The 16,199-nt window shown below is 40.5% G+C and overlaps 2 protein-coding genes across 2 annotated transcripts; one reads left to right on the top strand and one right to left on the bottom strand.

Annotated features, from left to right (window-relative positions):
* Window positions 1-6,009: 6,009 nt before the first annotated feature.
* arrdc3a (arrestin domain containing 3a) lies at window positions 6,010-11,012 on the bottom strand. Its single transcript, XM_015030069.1, has 9 exons — window positions 10,844-11,012; window positions 10,444-10,758; window positions 8,236-8,317; window positions 7,969-8,116; window positions 7,772-7,874; window positions 7,373-7,629; window positions 6,748-6,904; window positions 6,507-6,649; window positions 6,010-6,417 (listed from the first exon to the last, which is right to left on the bottom strand). Exons 2-9 carry the CDS (start codon window positions 10,721-10,723, stop codon window positions 6,349-6,351), a joined length of 1,239 nt encoding a protein of 412 aa, XP_014885555.1. The 5' UTR covers window positions 10,724-10,758; window positions 10,844-11,012; the 3' UTR covers window positions 6,010-6,348.
* A 1,738-nt stretch (window positions 11,013-12,750) lies between these two features.
* On the top strand, window positions 12,751-16,187 carry arsk (arylsulfatase family, member K). The gene is made up of 8 exons (XM_015030067.1): window positions 12,751-13,007; window positions 13,145-13,274; window positions 13,374-13,533; window positions 13,630-13,912; window positions 14,005-14,176; window positions 14,930-15,154; window positions 15,226-15,441; window positions 15,544-16,187. Exons 1-8 carry the CDS (start codon window positions 12,909-12,911, stop codon window positions 15,831-15,833), a joined length of 1,575 nt encoding a protein of 524 aa, XP_014885553.1. The 5' UTR covers window positions 12,751-12,908; the 3' UTR covers window positions 15,834-16,187.
* Window positions 16,188-16,199: the final 12 nt, after the last annotated feature.

The following is a 16,199-nucleotide window of genomic DNA, read 5'->3' as shown; positions in this document are numbered from 1 at the left end:
TATGGGTGGATTGGACTGCAGAGTGCAAGCAAAGGATGTTTGGAGGAAGGGAATGCTCACCATGCTGGGGGTGTGGCGTGGCAGAGACGGGGGTCCTGGCATGGGAACATAGCACACTGTCACTCTGGCTATCATGTTCCCGTCCCAGACTAAACACGAAGGAGCATAACAACGCCGGTAGCTACAATGGAGATGTTTAAATTTACTTTCAATTAACATTATCAAAATATTTCTTTTTTATTTAACTTTTTTTTTTTTTTTTTGCTTTAAAAAAATCCAGGCAGTGTGTATATTTAGATCTCTTCACTACAGAGTTAAAACAAAGGGCATTTTCAATGCATTGTATAAATAATAAATCTGAACGCTCGGGTCGGACAATCGAGACTTGGCTATCTTTCATAGAAGGACAAACTTAAGAGTCAAGCAAGAGGCCTTAAACTGATGAGTGAAGCATACTGTGCAGCAGCTGTTGTTGACATGCTCAGCTATTTCCATTTGACAGCATATGGACAAGTGCTGAGGAAGGCAGGACATAAGTTCAGGTTTTGTCCTTCTGATTTACTGTAAATTCCCCCTCTAATAAAGAAACAGGCAGGGATCCTGTTTGGCATCGTGGTGAGCTGGTTTCTCTTTTGGCTGACAAACATCAGATGTTAAGTTTGAGCACACCACTTGCTCGGAGCAAGGTCGAAGAACGGTCAACTAAACATAGACGTGCTTGTGGATAAACTTCGCACAGACTGACGTGTTTACCTTCATTTCTATTAACTGTGATGAGTTTCAGGTTTAATACAAAAATATCAGCTTAATGAAAAGTGTGTTTGATTCATTCTTAAAGGGTTGTTATTAAGAAAAATTATAATTTATTGGAAATGATTATCACCTCAGAGCAAAATTACGTTTCACATTCTTCTCACTGGCTCCATCGGTTCTACTTTAAACATCTTGCATTAAAAGGCTGCTGTTGCTTCTCAGCGTTAACCTCGCTCTAAGTTTTATGTTCAAGTTGTTTGAGTTTATTTCGGCCTTTGTAACACTGCATAAAATGTTGTTTTTTGCACACATTCATCCAGGCACTGTGCGATGATTTAAATGTGCTCCTAAACATTTTGGAGCCTGCAGCTGTACGACTTGTTCCTCTGCTTCCTGGAACACGTGAGCTAACGTCGCTGTGAGATTTCATGCTTCAGTACAGAGCTGCATGTGTGTATATTTCTATTATGTCACAGTGATGATGTGGCACCGGCGGGCCGGCATTCAGGGGGCCTCGATCCAATCCTCCCCCCATCTACGCTGACGGTCTCTGGTCACGCCAAGCTGCTGGGACGTTCTGGATCACCAGAGGCTTCGTGTAAGTGGGATTAACTGGTGAGAGGAAACAGCTGAGGTTTATTTAGTGTCAGCATTTACTAATCAAAACTGTTGGTGAGCTCACCAACCACCACATCAGCTGCCCCCCTCCTCCGGTTCTTTTTCAATGTACAGGGGTCAGATGTTCACAAAGGGCCCACAAAAGTCAAAAGGGGCCAGGGGATTGAGGGTGAGGGCCGAGGGGGGCAAAGGCAAACCGAAGTGCTTGGTCAGTGATGCTGAGTCATCACAGAAGCTCCCTCAAGTTTTGGTTTGATTCGATTTGATTAAATGTTCTTCACATGAAAAGTTTCTTTTAAAGATTAAGAAACATCTTGCTGCATTTTGAGTGAAGTTTACATAGACTCATTTGACAAAAAAGAGTTTTTAGATGTCATAAATGTGGAGAAGCAGCATTCAGCTTCTATGCATCATAAATCTGGAACAAACTTTCAGAAAACTGTAAAACAGCTGAAACACTGAGTTCCTTTAAATCAGTCTTTTGAATCTTAATAAATGAAACATTGACCAAACTATTTGACGTGTATGAATTTGGTGATGGCTCTCATCAAAATGTAATGTTTGTACGGTGTTATAGCTTTGTAATTTAATATTTTTTATTATGCAAAGTACCTTGAACAGCTTTGTTTATGAAATGTGCTATACAAATAAAATTGACTGATTGTTTGAGAAACGTCTCTGTTGAATTATACAATGAATATTAACTTTTCACTTAGGCATCTTGTTGACGTGCTATGCTGTCATTCACATTCTGGGAACATTCAAACCGTTCATGTGACGTGTACATAGATACTTCATAGCTTTCAAAAAAATCGATCGGTATTAAGCCCTGATGTGATATGTAAGTCTGTGTATTACGTGTGAAATTGATTGGCTCAGCACAGTTTGCTGAACATCACAAATGGGTCGCAGTTCACCAGACCCAGAGAAGCTCTATTTTTAGTCGGAGAGCTACAGCTTATGCAAGTCAAACATTTACTGCAGCTTCACAAAATTAATGACTTTAAAAGTCTCTAGAGGTCTGTTTAAAATGTTAGTTGCAGGCTATGCTGTGACGATCACATTAATAGCCAAACAAAGTCCAACGTGACACATTAGTCCAAACACGACAATAAATGTAAACTCTTCGTACATTCCTTCTGTTTGCATACAGAAACAAACTTTAGTGTATTTTACTGGCATTTTTATGACAGACCAACATCAAGCTGCACATAATAGAGAAACGAAAAGAGTGCAAGTGTCTTTCAGCCTGCCTGATGATTTTACAAATATGAATCTGTGTGGTATGTGTTTGTAAAGAAATAATCCCCGCAGCATGATGCTTCCACCACTGTGTTTTTCCACCATTCAGATGTTCGGGCTGACAGGCAGTGCTGACATCCCACCGCACATCGCATGTAGACTCGAAAGTTACATTTTGGATCCATTTGAGCAGAGCACCTGCTGAAGCAGCAACAGCATGTTCTTTCTTAAACATGTATAATTCTCCACAAATAAGCTAACTGAATTTTTTTTTTTTAAGTAGGTGGCAGTGGATTGCTTTTACACAATTGCAATTACATAATTTGCAAATACTTTATAAATTAAATTAAATTCTGTTTCAGATGATGTAGCAACAATAAATAACGGTCCGAAACGTTATGGTCAACCATAATGTCAGCCTCAATATTAACAACTCTTCTTGAACATCTCATTCATAAATATTTTCCCTATTAACCTAAAGCATAATTTGATCATTTGATTGATCATTATTATGTCATTCCATAACTCATATCCATCATTCTCAGAATGTAATGTTTAGTTTAGTAACTATGAGTGTATTGTCATGCAACTCAGCAGTGAAAGGTGTTGTTTTCAAACCACCACTAGGGGCAGTGTGGCACCATGTTTCTGAAGCCTGGGGCATTAAAACTCTACTCACTTAAAATATTCCAATGTGAGTCAATCATTGAGAAATGATTAGTCATCGTTTCATGCCAACTCTGCGTTCCTATAAAAGGGCAGGGTGGAAATATGTTATGAATCCAACAAAAACTTACAATTATTAAACAGAAATATTCGAGAGTTCAAAGGTTTATTGGATACAAGAAAACTTGTCCAGGATATTTATGTAAACAAAAACCCGCCTCTGCTTGTTTTAATTTAAAGTTTTATTTAAATCAAAAGGAAGAACAAGACAAAGGTTAAATCATTCAGAACATAGTATATTCATAGAATAACTACACATCATCATGATTAACAGACAAAACAATAAGATACAAACAGAAACAAATGGAGAAAGAAAATTCAGTGAGTAATATTGCACTTCGTTTCTAAAATGTTTCAGACCCCTTCACCTAAGTTTTCTTCTTCTTTTTTTTTTTTAAATATCTGAACATTTCAGTTCCTGCCTTTATTACTAGGTCAGGAGTTTAGCTTAGTTTTGACACTGGACTACTTCTGAAGTCCAAGCAAATGGACTATGGTACTGACCAAACCTGAAAGCTTATTCTTTACCGCAGTTTCCCTAAGATAAAAACAAAACAACAACAACAAAAAATAGAACTTCAAACTGCGTTTAGACAAGTTTACAACTGAGGAATTGTTTAGTCTACAACCCTACGACTGCTAAATGCTTCTCCGGGAGGGTGGAGTGTGGGAGGTGGGGGACACTGATCAACAGCTGCCACCCACAAACTGGGATGAGGGGTAAAATCAGGGAAATCGGGAGAAAAACTAAAATGGTTGTAAAAAACCCCACAAAAAAACCCACTAAGAATGCCCACGTAAATGGAAAAAAAAGAGATAATATACACCATTTATCATCATAGACAAGGTTTCATTCTTTAACAAACTTACTTTAAAAAAAAAAGGACCTTTTTTTTTCTCTTCCCTTTTTCAACTTTTTGAATAAACATCGAAAGGTCAAAGAACGTACAGGCGTGGACAAACACAAACGAGAACATCGGTTAGAGCAGACGTCGAATGAAACGAGGAACCGTGTTACGGTCTTTTTCTGCAACAAGGCCACTAAGATAAGATCACTTTATTAACGTTCTGCAGCTTGTCTGTCACTGTCAGAAGCCGTTTGCTTTAGTTGCCAGAAGGATTTCGATAAAAGCGTGCACACGCAAGCTAGTGTTAGCTAGGTTTCAAAGAAAGAAAAAAAAAAAAAACAAACAAAAATGTAAACTTAAGTTTCTAACATTAAAACAGAGTGAATAATGCTTTAATATCCTAAGCGGCACTTCCTTACTGAAAGCCCCTTTATTACATTGTTAGTACCGACGTGTTTTCAACCAGACCTTCACCACTGAACGCTAATTTGTATTTTTGTTATATAAAAAAAAGTGCTGCTTTTTGTCTTTTATGACTATGCCAAACCTCTATTACAAGTGGTCTATTATATGAAATGAGTTAGAAAACCAATGTATTACTCATTATTCCTACTACTACTTGTTCTGACCAGCCTGTATAGAGGTTTAGCACAGACTCCGGCTTTCCGTTTGTGCCGAGTTTGCTTCTTCAGCACAGAGGCAGACATTCCTCTTACTTCATGTTCCTCTTTTCTTTTCTTTTTTTTTTTTTTACTTATACATTATTATTAGCATTGTGGTTTCACTGGTCTGGCAAAAAAGTCTGTTGGTTGGGATGCAGTAAGCAAGTGCAGCAGGACAAAAAGGGAATGTGATTCATCTCAAAAGCTGTCTCGCTTGTCTGCAAGACTGTTCTCTCATTTTGGTAGTTAAAAAAAAAAAAAGTTTGAACAGTGCAATAAAAAAAAAAATCCACTTTTTAAAACCACTTGGCAAGTGAAAAAACAAAAACGCACACCTGAGACAGTGCTTTTAGGGCAGTAATGCCAGTCGGATATACTCTGGCACAAGGACTGGAGGGGCTGCAGGCAGTTAGGGTTAAGTCTCTCTAAAATACACACTTGTCTTCTCGGCTACGTTTTGAGTGGCAAAAGCAGGACTGCAACCCCACCAGTCCGAAGCCAGAGCAACCCTGGAACCGAAAACTCAGAAAAAGCTTTTAGCAGTTCAAGATACAAAGAGAATAACAGAAACTACGCAACACAAAAAGAAGGAAGCTAGACGGGAATTCAAACTACGGAGGCAACACCTTACTTAACAGCTTCCACCAACACTTAGAGGAAAAAAAAAAAAAAAAACGAAGGTAACTTATCAGTCGCCATGTACTGAAAAACGGAAAAATCGCTAACTGCTCAAAATAAATTCAGTGCATTTCATACTTTCAGTCTTTTTTTGTTTGTTTTCAAAAGTCAAACATTTTGCAGATGATACTCTTAACTGTTAAGCCTGTAGTCTGCTTTTTCCGGTCTGGTCTTTTCCAAAACTGAAAGCAAACCATTAGTGATTTGTGTAAAAAAAGAAAATTAAACAGAGCCACCCAACTCAAGTAAAGAACAAAAATGTGCAAAACAAAAATCCCCCACATGAGGCAAAAGGAATTAGTCTTTGCTCTGTTTTGAACCACTGCTTGCAAGCCTTAACTATAATTGTTAGAACAGTTACTTTCCTTCAATCATCCCATGTTTTTAAAGTGATTCTGCTGAAGTCTGGACATGGTTAGTTTCCCCCCTTTGTGTAAGGAGCCACATCCTCAATGTGCCACAAATACAGAAGAGTTGAGGCTGAAGAGGAGCTTGGCAGGCTGAGCCTTGGTGACTCCTCCTCCTCCAACTTCCTCACCAGGGCTCCACTGCCAGCCTCCACGCAGGCTGAATATTCCTCAGGAAGATGGTGAAACCCCATAGCGGAGAAGTCTTTTTCTCTTTCTGAGGAAAAGGCGGAGAATGCGTCGCCTCGTCCGGCTCGACGTTGGGCAAGTCTTTTGTAGGTCAGATCTCACGGTTTTCTCCAGATATCAACAGCATTGTGTCAATGTCGTCATCCGAGAAAATGTTCAAGTTCGGCCTTTCAAGGCGGTTCCTTTAGGTACCCCGACTCACTTGGGGTAAGTTTAAGGAAACGCTCAGCGTGATGGACAGGCATCGAGCCTGCGCTCCTCTGCACAGCCGGAGTGATCTGGGTTAGGATCAATCTGGAGGAAAAACAGGCAATTATTTAAGAGAATGGATGATTTCTGGAATACAACTGATCAGATTATTTTTTTTTTTTTTTAAGACTTACCTCAGAGTACAGAGGAGGGGGCTGAAAGCGGAACTCGTGAATATAGGCCAGGAGAGGACCCTCCAGTTCCTCTCGGACCACTGGGGCATCCAGGCGGCCTTGCCTCTGCTCTTCTGTCACAATTTCTGCGTAGCTTGGAGGAGCTGCGAGTAAAAAAAAAAAAAAAAAAAGTTTTAAAATGAATTCCTGATTCATCTAAAGCAGGTGCGTACATTTCAATCACGACATCAAGTGAATCTACCTTCAGGCCTCTCTGGTAGACCCATGCTCAGCCAGGTCATGCTGCACTGACTGCTGACGCTGGAGGTGCGGGAGCCAAACGGATGGAGTGGAATGGTTCCGATGACCAGGGGTAAGTTCAGGGACAGGTTTATTGCCCCCGGGATGTCCACGTAGACCTGAACACAACAGCAGTTTAAAGATCAATCAGAGGCAAAGCAAACTAATTAGTTCTGTGTTTTGCAGTGGAGTGAAGACTAGGTAATTAGTTTGACTTTACATTTTAGATATGTGTGTCAGTGTCTAGCAATCAGTTGCTTAGGCTGGAAGGATGACTGCTCGAAGGGTAATGAGATTAGGCGCCCAGAGGGCAGGTGTTGCTCCAAGGTTTCTGGGCTAATGCTCTTAGTGCCATGAGGAGGGTACAGTCCAAGCTCTGGCTGTCTAAGCCGAGCCAGGACAAATAGTGTCTACTAGGAAATATTGATTATATACCGATAGCAGTTCTGAAAATAGGTCGTGGTGATAATAACGTTATGCAAGCAGAGACCCTTGCGTTTGCATGACTGTCATTTCTGGACACTTGAGCCGAATGCCTGGAAAGCGCGCGAGAGATGGCGCTCCACACACCGTAGGCCGGCACTCACCATGAGAGAGTACTCCACTCGGATGATGCTGCAGTCCAGGATGGAGGGCGAAACAGGAGGAATCTTCAGCATCTTGCCGTTCCAGGTCTCCGTTTTGCCAGACGACAGAGACTCTCCCCGCAGGTTGGCGACCAGTTGCTTGACCTCCTTCATCTTCCCTTTGGCATAGAAGGTCTGGGTCTGGTAGATGGCCGCCTTTGGCACCACCATGCGGGACGAGCAGTTCTCGATCTCGGCGAAGATTTGAATCGACTCTCCTGTGAGATGGGAAAAAAAACAACAAAAAAAAAAAACATTAACTGGTGTTTTTCCAGTCACAAAAGCAGCAAATGCATATGTACGCATGCATGATGTGAGGACAAAAGCAAAATGTTGCATTTGCTACCATCTTATTCTCACCTGGGGTGTATCCCTTCCTTTCAATTTTGGCACTTAGGGAAATAGGACCTGAGGTGCAGAACCAACAGCAAAGCGTCTTGTCTGCAGTGCCAGCCTGTGGTGACTGAACAAGAAAGACCAGAAAGCCATTTAAAAATTCATTCGGCTTGTCAAAAAAAAAAAAAAAAAAAACTATGGGTCATTTCAGAAGAGCTCACCAGCAATAATGGAGTGTTGATGTCAATGTGCTCAAAGACTGTAAATTCCTTCTTGGTCTTCAATGGCAGCAGCCATGGCCTGTGCAGCTCTGCCTTTACCCAGTAGCGCACACTGCCATGCTTTCCTTCGAAAGAGGTAGCCAGAGGTCTGCAGGAGAGACGCAGAGAGGAGAGAAAAGGTTGAGACGAACGCCAAAAATTCAAACATAAGTACGGTGGAAAGCGAACACATGGTCTCTCGGTTCCACGTTGTACCAGACCACTTACGTCTGTGGAAGCTCGAGGCTGAATGCGTACTCATGCCTTCCTGCATGGATGGTAGTGAGTCCTTCCTCTGAGTTGTCATCGTCTGAAAAACAAGGAGGACAATATTCCAAACACATGTATACCATACCTGGACAAAATGCTCTACGAAGGCATCTGAAAAATCATATCAAGAAAGAAAACAAAAAAAAAAAAAAAAAAAAAAAAAAAAAAAAAAAAAAAACACAGGGTGGGGGAGACAAAAAGAGAATAAACGTGTTTTACAATTAAATCTGTCTGGAAAAAAAATTATTGTATTGAGAGACAAACAGCAGAGAAATGTTAAAAAAAGGGAGATTAAAGAAGTTGAATGATTAGAAAGAGGGTTGATTATGTATGATAGGGCTTTGTATGAATAAAAATCAAAATACCCCAGATAATTTACATGGCTTCTGAATATTTTTTAATCTGAAAGACTCATACTTTTGCCAGCTCCGTTTTCTAGATTGCTTTGTCATTTTTATATATTCTGAATGTTTGAATATGAAAAGTTTTAACTATTTTTGTAGGCGTTTGATTCATGTTTTGTAAGTCATGAAACTACGTGAGTGGTAACTTTCAATTTGGGAGTGCCAGAATTAAAGTGTGACCTAGAAAAGTATAAGATTGATTCTTTCAATAGAAACTTAAATCCAATTTGAATGCTTCCGAAGAAACAATGCCGAAATCTTTCAAAAGCTGCTTGCCAAAGACGACTAAGGCCACCAGAGCAGAATTTGGTGAGACACAAAAAGACTACAAATCTTTAAAGATAGAAATATAAAAAATAAAAATAGTTACAGTAAGCTTTTTAAAAATGTAGATATTTTCGGAAATCATTCTGTAGAAACACTTATATTATACTGCATTATTATTTTAAGTGTATATTTTTGAAAAAAAAAATTGCATAATTGTTATTAAAATTTAAGAGGGTTTGAGTTATGTAAAGGATGTGATTTGAGTGCCAATCAAAGCCAAAACCATCTATGGAAATTTAAATTCTACCTCTTAGGAAATGGCACAAAGTACTGAAGCTAAAATATTGTTTTCCATACTTGCTTGTAGGCAAAGCAACGCATCATCGCCACACAACAGAACCAGAAAGTTTCGGATTTTTGCTCCATAAAAAGGTGAACGGGGCTTGTAAAAACGAAAACTTAATGCAATTTTTAGTGAGAGGATAGTTTTTGCTAAGCTGTGTCTGCCAGCTCAGCACAGCACACCCTCCCCCTAGCAGCAGCAGCAGAGTGGTAAACAAGTGCGGATCTGTCACTCACACGGCAGCCTCCAACAGGAGGAGACCGGCCTAAACCGGTGCGAGCAGCTTCTCAGCGGCAGCGCAGGGCGCATTCACTGCGCGGCGCTGCAGGCTCCGGTACTGCAGACCCGCAACTATCACCCATTTCTAACAATGAACCACTTCATTGTTCACAGAACGCCTTTACAACGCGTTTAATTATTATTATTGTTTAGTTTAATTCCATTCATTGCCTCGTCTAAAGCCACTCCGGAGTGCTGAGGACATTTACATTAGCTACCGAGATGAAAACAACATCACAATTTCATTTGAAAGTGGCCAACTTTAGTGTCCCACACATAAAACGCTAAAAGACTTAATTGAAAAAGCTTCCGCAGTGATATTATGCAGGTGTTCCCCTTATTGAAAAAAGTTGCTGAGTGGTCTGTCACTCTGCAAAACCATGATGTCATTGACTACACGTAAGAGCATCTCCACCAATCACAAGCGAGAAAAGGAGGGGATGCGCCGTGGCTCCGCCCACTCTCAATCCAGTTTTCTGAACAGGATTGAACCGCTTTGAACAATAGGGGAAACTTCGAGGTTGTTTCCCGATAAAATTTCTTAACAAAAACTTTACATTTGTCATTTTAAGTGTCCAATGTGCTCTACTGTGGCGGAACATTTCGTTTATTTACATTTTAGGCAAGAAGTACGTTAAAAACAAAGAAAGATGCTATAGAGATGCTGTCATTCATTCTGACACCTTGACTACAAGCAAGCAAGGAAGGGGACATTGTCAAAAAAGTAAAATACTCGACTACGTCTAACTGTGTAGACGATAGAGGCCACACAATTATTCGGTTATTTAGTTCATTTTATAGTCATTTGCCATGACCCCCGGGAAGCATCACTGCTGCTACCAAACTTTGCGAAAAATGCGAATAGAAACTTACCTCTCTCATGCCCAATTAAGATGTCTTTGTGATTCAGGTACTCCACTTCTTCCGTGTAGTTCTGGGTGTAGGCAGTGTTGGACCCAGCATTTCTCGACTCGGTCCAGCGAACTTTTGCGAAACCCTTTGCGTGGATTTTGAGAGACTTGACGCGGATTTCTCCGGTGACTTCGATGATCACCCTCCCTGAGACGCAGTCCCCGCTGGAGAACACGGGGACGTTGCTGTCATTGAAACAGTCGTAGCTTACAATGAAGCTCTTCACCTTTCCTAGCACCATGGCGGAGAAGAGACCTTGAGCTCTGAAGCAGAAGTCTATGAAAAAAATAATCTCATAAGGAGAAAAATAATAATAATAAAAAAAAGAGGGTAAAGGGGGATGCAGATTGTAGACACTGACCAGTATCTCTGCCCTGCAAAAAGCAGCAGGCACGATCAGTGGCTTCTTTTTGAGCAGTTCATTGAGCTATGTGAGGGCTGATTAACAGCAGTGGATGCTGTTATCATCTGCCTATCCTGCTTGATGGTCTCCAGTCACAGACAAGGAAACCCCCGAAGCTCAGCTCACTTTAAGCGACAGGCTGGGTGAAAAACAACCATGTGCGCATGCGCCGGGCGCTGCTGCCCTCCCTCCTCCTGCCTTCTGGAACAAGGCAGACAGCAGAGGAGTGCGGCCCGGCTCACATTCTGTAAACAGGTTTACTGAATGTAAACGCTTGGTAGAAAAAAACAAAAAAAATACACGTCGCAGTTATTTCAAGGGTGAGGCTTCTCAAATCAGCTGCAACATTAGATATGTATTCATAAATGGTTTAAACGTGCTTATGTTGCAGCTAAAGAAAGAGCAAAGTGTGTAATGTGTAATCCCTTCTCTGCGTTGGGATGTGGTGACATTCTGCTCCTTCTTACTGGACTCAGCATATATTGCAGCACAGTGCCTTATATGATTCAGTTAAAGCCATACAGATTAGGGTTTTGTCATGCAATGACAGCTGTAATTTTGTAGTACTATATAAGGACAGGATGCCTATACATCATCTGATAAAGCTGTTGCTTGGATAAGCTTCAGGATCGCTTTTACTCCTGCATCTCGGTGTCTGCGTAAGACTGCAGCTTCCAGGCTTTAACACAACGTTTCTTTTACTGTCTGTACAGCCGAGCATTGTTACATCAACAGTCCTGCATATTTTTTTTGCACGGTGCCTGCATTAAAGGCCATGCAAAATTGTTGGAAGCAGAGCATATCCACGAAGAGACTGCAGAAGAAGAGAATGTTCTCAAGGGTTTTAAAATATCTGATATATTCCCCTTATATTAATTCTGAAATAATCTTTGCAAAGATGAGCACTGCTCCTATTGTGTTGAGCTCTCTTTTTCCAGAAAAACAACTCGTAAGGCTCAAAACGCCACCCCGTGGCCATCAGTGTTGCTAGCATGAGCTGCAGAACCACCTGTTGAATGCCGCAGAAAGCCAAGGCCTCTGTTTTTCCTCAAACAAGTTATGGTGTCATGTGGAGATTATAATTTCTTATTGCTAACATTGTTAAAATAAATATTTATGCCCAGTGGTGGTTATTGCAAACTAACTTTGGACGATCCTCTTCTTTCCCACTCTTTAATATACACATACATAAAAAAATAATAATAATAATAACATTGTACAAGTTTGACCAAGGTCTTTAAGTAGGTTTTAATCTGAGGTAAAGATGCTAAATTCTCCCCCAAAACAGTGTATTTTCTTTAATAGGATAAATATGTGCAAATATTTTTTTTTTCTGTTCAGAGCAGGACGATGCAGCTCAAGTTTAATCAGCTGAATTACTTTAGATTTCCAAATAAAGTTGAAAAACAAACTTTATTGTCCTTGAAAGTAAACGTGATCACTCTTTAATTGATCACAAGTCAGGAGTTTTGAATCAGATGCCTTCTTCAGCATCATTACTCAACTCTAAATTTGGTTATTTACCACAGCTCGACATTAAGTTGCTTACAATCATGCTAAGGGTAGCAATTTCAGTAATACAACAAAATGTACAAAAATAGTTGTGATGGCTGCAGAATCTGCTCAGCAATATTGTGGTACATAGATAAATGCTGCCCTCTAGAGTTTTCATTTGCCATGTTAAAAAGTTTGTTTGAACCGTGTTTAGTTTGTAATTTGTAAGAGTTCTTTTTGTTTTAAAAAATATTAAAGGTGGTAAATAATGCATAGTTGTGTTATTTTTGTTTTACTTTCCCTTGTTTGTTTAATCCCCCAACCGTTACTGGAAAGTTAATTTTAAGAAAACTCTTATTTTGAAAACTTCACCCGGATGTGAATCTCCTCGGTGGGCAATCTCGACAAGGAAGACGTTTTTTTTATTATTATTATTTCTGCGCCGATTAATTTAATCACTTTTTGGCAAATGTTTTATTTCACCTAAGAAAATGCGTTATTTTATAGGATTTGAATAGAAGGTGTAAAAATGTTTTTGTTGGCTTTTATTTTCTTCCTCCAAAGCTGTGGCGAAAGTAGCCAGAATGTTACCAGACCAAACATTGTTATGGTGATGAGTGATGCATTTGTAAGTATGATTTGGACTACACGTTTATTACAAGTTTTGCGTCATGAACAGTGACTTTCTGTATTGTAGGCAGATTTAGGTCACCCCCTTTATTTATTTATCAAAACTTGGTGTTTATGTGTTTGTGTTTGTTTCAGGATGGTCGACTATCGTTTGATCCAGGCAGCAAAGTTGTGCGTCTCCCGTATATAAATTATCTCCGGGAGCTGGGCTCTACTTTTCTCAATACTTACACAAACTCGCCCATCTGCTGCCCTTCAAGAGCAGGTACACTTAGTTATAAATAAAATAATAATAATAATAATACTTTTTCCACGATACTCAAATGAGGAGATATCAGATTAATTTCCTGAACCTTTTCTGCAGCAATGTGGAGTGGTCAGTTTGTTCACCTCAGTCAGTCATGGAACAACTACAAGTGCTTGGATGCGAACTCAACCACGTGGATGGATTTGCTGGAGAGGAAGGGATATCGTACGAAGATGCTGGGAAAGCTGGATTACACCTCAGGGAGTCACTCAGTCAGGTGGGCAGGAGAAACAATGTTAGGCCTTTCTGTCAGACCTGATTGTCGGATGCCCATAGATTTTATTGATTTCCCCCCCCCCCCCATGTGCTGCAGTAATCGCGTCGAGGCGTGGACTCGAGATGTCCGGTTCCTTCTTCGCCAGGAAGGCCGGCCTGTTGCCCAACTTGTTGGCAACATGTCAACCAGAAGAATTATGGAAAAAGACTGGAAGAACACAGATAAAGCTGCTCAGTGGATCCGCCAAACAGCTGCCTTGTCAAAAGAACCTTTTGCTCTATATCTCGGCCTCAATCTGCCTCATCCCTACAGAACTGAATCACTGGGCCCTACAGCTGGAGGATCCACTTTCCGTAGCTCGCCGTACTGGCTCACAAAGGCATTCTATTTTTTTTACTGTTATTCTTTTATCATACACAGTGATTACTTTGCGCCGCTTCACTAAATAACTTTTGTTTTCCGTGTTCACAGGTGTCTTCTGAGCTCGTCTCTGTTCCTAAATGGTTGCCTATGGCTGCCATGCATCCTGTTGACTACTACTCCACCTTCACCAAAAACTGCAGCAGCGACTTCACTGAGGAGGAAATCAAAAGCGTTCGGACTTTCTACTATGCCATGTGTGCGGAAGCAGATGCCATGCTGGGTTAGTTGAGAGAAAGAGTTTGGAAGAAACTGGAGTAAGATTATTGACACATTATAGCTTGGTAAGGGCTACAGCGCACATTTAAAAAAAAAAAAAAACGAAAAAGCGATTCCAACAGAAATTAAGACTAATGAAAGCATTTACAAGTTCATATCAAGTGTATCTATTTTTTAGCCAGTTATTTCAGAATGTGAAACTCATATATTACATTGATTCATTGCACAAACAGTGAAATATGTCAACACTTCATTTATTGTAGTTTTGATGATTATAGTTTGCAGAAAATGAAAGCCAAAAACAAACAAAAAAACAGTGTCTAAATGTAAAGTGTTTTAAAAGTTAAATAGTGGAAACCTTTGGTTTCACACACTACCCAGCTAATTCTAAGAAGAGCCTCTAAATGGTCTTCAAAGGTAAGTAGGTCACACAATCATGGGGAAGACTGCTGACTTTACAGATGTCTAAAAATAAAAAAAAAGAACATTGCTTAAGAAGCTGGCTGTTCACAGAGGGCTCTATCCAGCCTTGTTCAATGAAAGTTAAGTGGAAGAAAAAAGTGTTGTAGGAAAAGGTGCAGCAGCAGCAGAGAGTGGTATTTGTGGCATTGTGGCCTGCAAGAGGGGAAATATATTTATTGTTTTAAAATAACATTTGAATTTATTGTCTTACCAACATTGCAGATATTGTGGAACATGCTCCAGGCGTCGGATTCTGATCACCATTACGTGTTCTCCACCCCTTTTGTCTCTTCAGGTCAGGTGATTTCAGCTCTGAGGGAGAAAGGCCTGCTGGACAACACTGTTTTGATATTCACTGCCGACCATGGGGAGCTAGCCATGGAGCACCGGCAGTTCTATAAGATGTCAATGTTCGAAGGCAGTTCTCGTGTCCCCCTGCTCATCATGGGCCCCGGGCTAAAGTCTGGGCTGCAGGTCCACCAGCTTGTGTCCTTGGTTGACCTCCATCCTACTGTGCTCGGTAGGAAAGGAGAAGTTCAGGCAATAGCAGACGTACATTTTCAGCGTTTGAAGTCTTTGTTTGCTTTACAGAGATTGCTGGTATCTCAGCTGTGGGCAATTTAAGTGGCCACTCTGTCCTGCCGCTGATCTCCACATCCAGAAATGTGTCCAAGAACGAACACCCAGAGTGGGTATTGAGTGAATATCATGGCTGCAATGCCAATGCCTCTACATATATGCTTAGGGTTGGACATTGGAAATACATTGCCTATGCAGACGGAATCAGTGTCCCCCCGCAACTTTTCAGTGAGTTTCAAACTATTTCACTTCCTTCTCATAAATACCTTCAGAGAAAGTCACAACTATGGCCGGTTTTGAACGCCCCCTTCTGTACCCTTTCTCTTGCAGATGTCACAGTGGACAAAGATGAGCTGCACAATGTGGTTCTCAGATTCCCAGACGTTCAGGCTCAACTGGACAAACTGCTGCGCAGCATTGTAGATTATCCAAAAGTCTCTTCGGCTGTCCATCTCTACAATAAAAACGAGTTTGCTGCGTGGCGGGACAGTTTGGGGAGAAACTATTCTGAGGTCATCGCTAACCTCAGGTGGCACATGGACTGGCAAAAGGACATCCTGGCCAACGAAAAAGCCATTGATACATGGCTTCACAGCTCTTCAAGAACATTTTATAACTAAAGCGATGGTAAATGTTTTTAAGCTGCAAAATTACTTTCACTTTTTGTTTTATGTGTCATTTACACCAGTCGGGCAGGTCAATAAAGGCTTTTTCTATTATTTTTCTAATTATGATCTACATAGCCATCCAGATTGGTGTCAGGCAATCGTTTTTTTCTTATATTTCACTCTAATGTTCTGCCTCTTTGTTGTTTAAAATCACCTATAAAATGCACTGATGTTTGTGGTTGTAAAATTCTAAGCACTGCAGTAAGATAACTAAAAAAAAAATCAGGAGGTATGGATAGTTCTGAAAGACACTTGACTTACAGCTATTTAATAAACAAGGAGAGGTGTATTAAAGTCAAGCAAAGCAAATTGTGTGGT

This window comes from Poecilia latipinna, unplaced genomic scaffold (assembly GCF_001443285.1).
Source record: "Poecilia latipinna isolate Pla-1442-1.1 unplaced genomic scaffold, P_latipinna-1.0 Scaffold171, whole genome shotgun sequence".
Lineage (NCBI taxonomy): Eukaryota > Metazoa > Chordata > Actinopteri > Cyprinodontiformes > Poeciliidae > Poecilia > Poecilia latipinna.
The sequence above is the reverse complement of the archived record's forward strand: the minus strand, read 5'-3'. Positions and strand labels throughout refer to the sequence as shown.

Coding starts and splice junctions, on each gene's coding strand:
- arrdc3a (XM_015030069.1), bottom strand. CDS start 10,723: ATGGTGCTAGGAAAGGTGAAGAGCTTCATTGTAAGCTACGACTGTTTC. Junction 8,117..8,235: donor AGCCTCGAGCTTCCACAGAC/GTAAGTGGTCTG, acceptor TCTCTCCTGCAG/ACCTCTGGCTACCTCTTTCG. Junction 7,875..7,968: donor TCAACACTCCATTATTGCTG/GTGAGCTCTTCT, acceptor TTTCTTGTTCAG/TCACCACAGGCTGGCACTGC.
- arsk (XM_015030067.1), top strand. CDS start 12,909: ATGTTTTTGTTGGCTTTTATTTTCTTCCTCCAAAGCTGTGGCGAAAGT. Junction 13,534..13,629: donor TCAGGGAGTCACTCAGTCAG/GTGGGCAGGAGA, acceptor CATGTGCTGCAG/TAATCGCGTCGAGGCGTGGA. Junction 13,913..14,004: donor CGCCGTACTGGCTCACAAAG/GCATTCTATTTT, acceptor CCGTGTTCACAG/GTGTCTTCTGAGCTCGTCTC.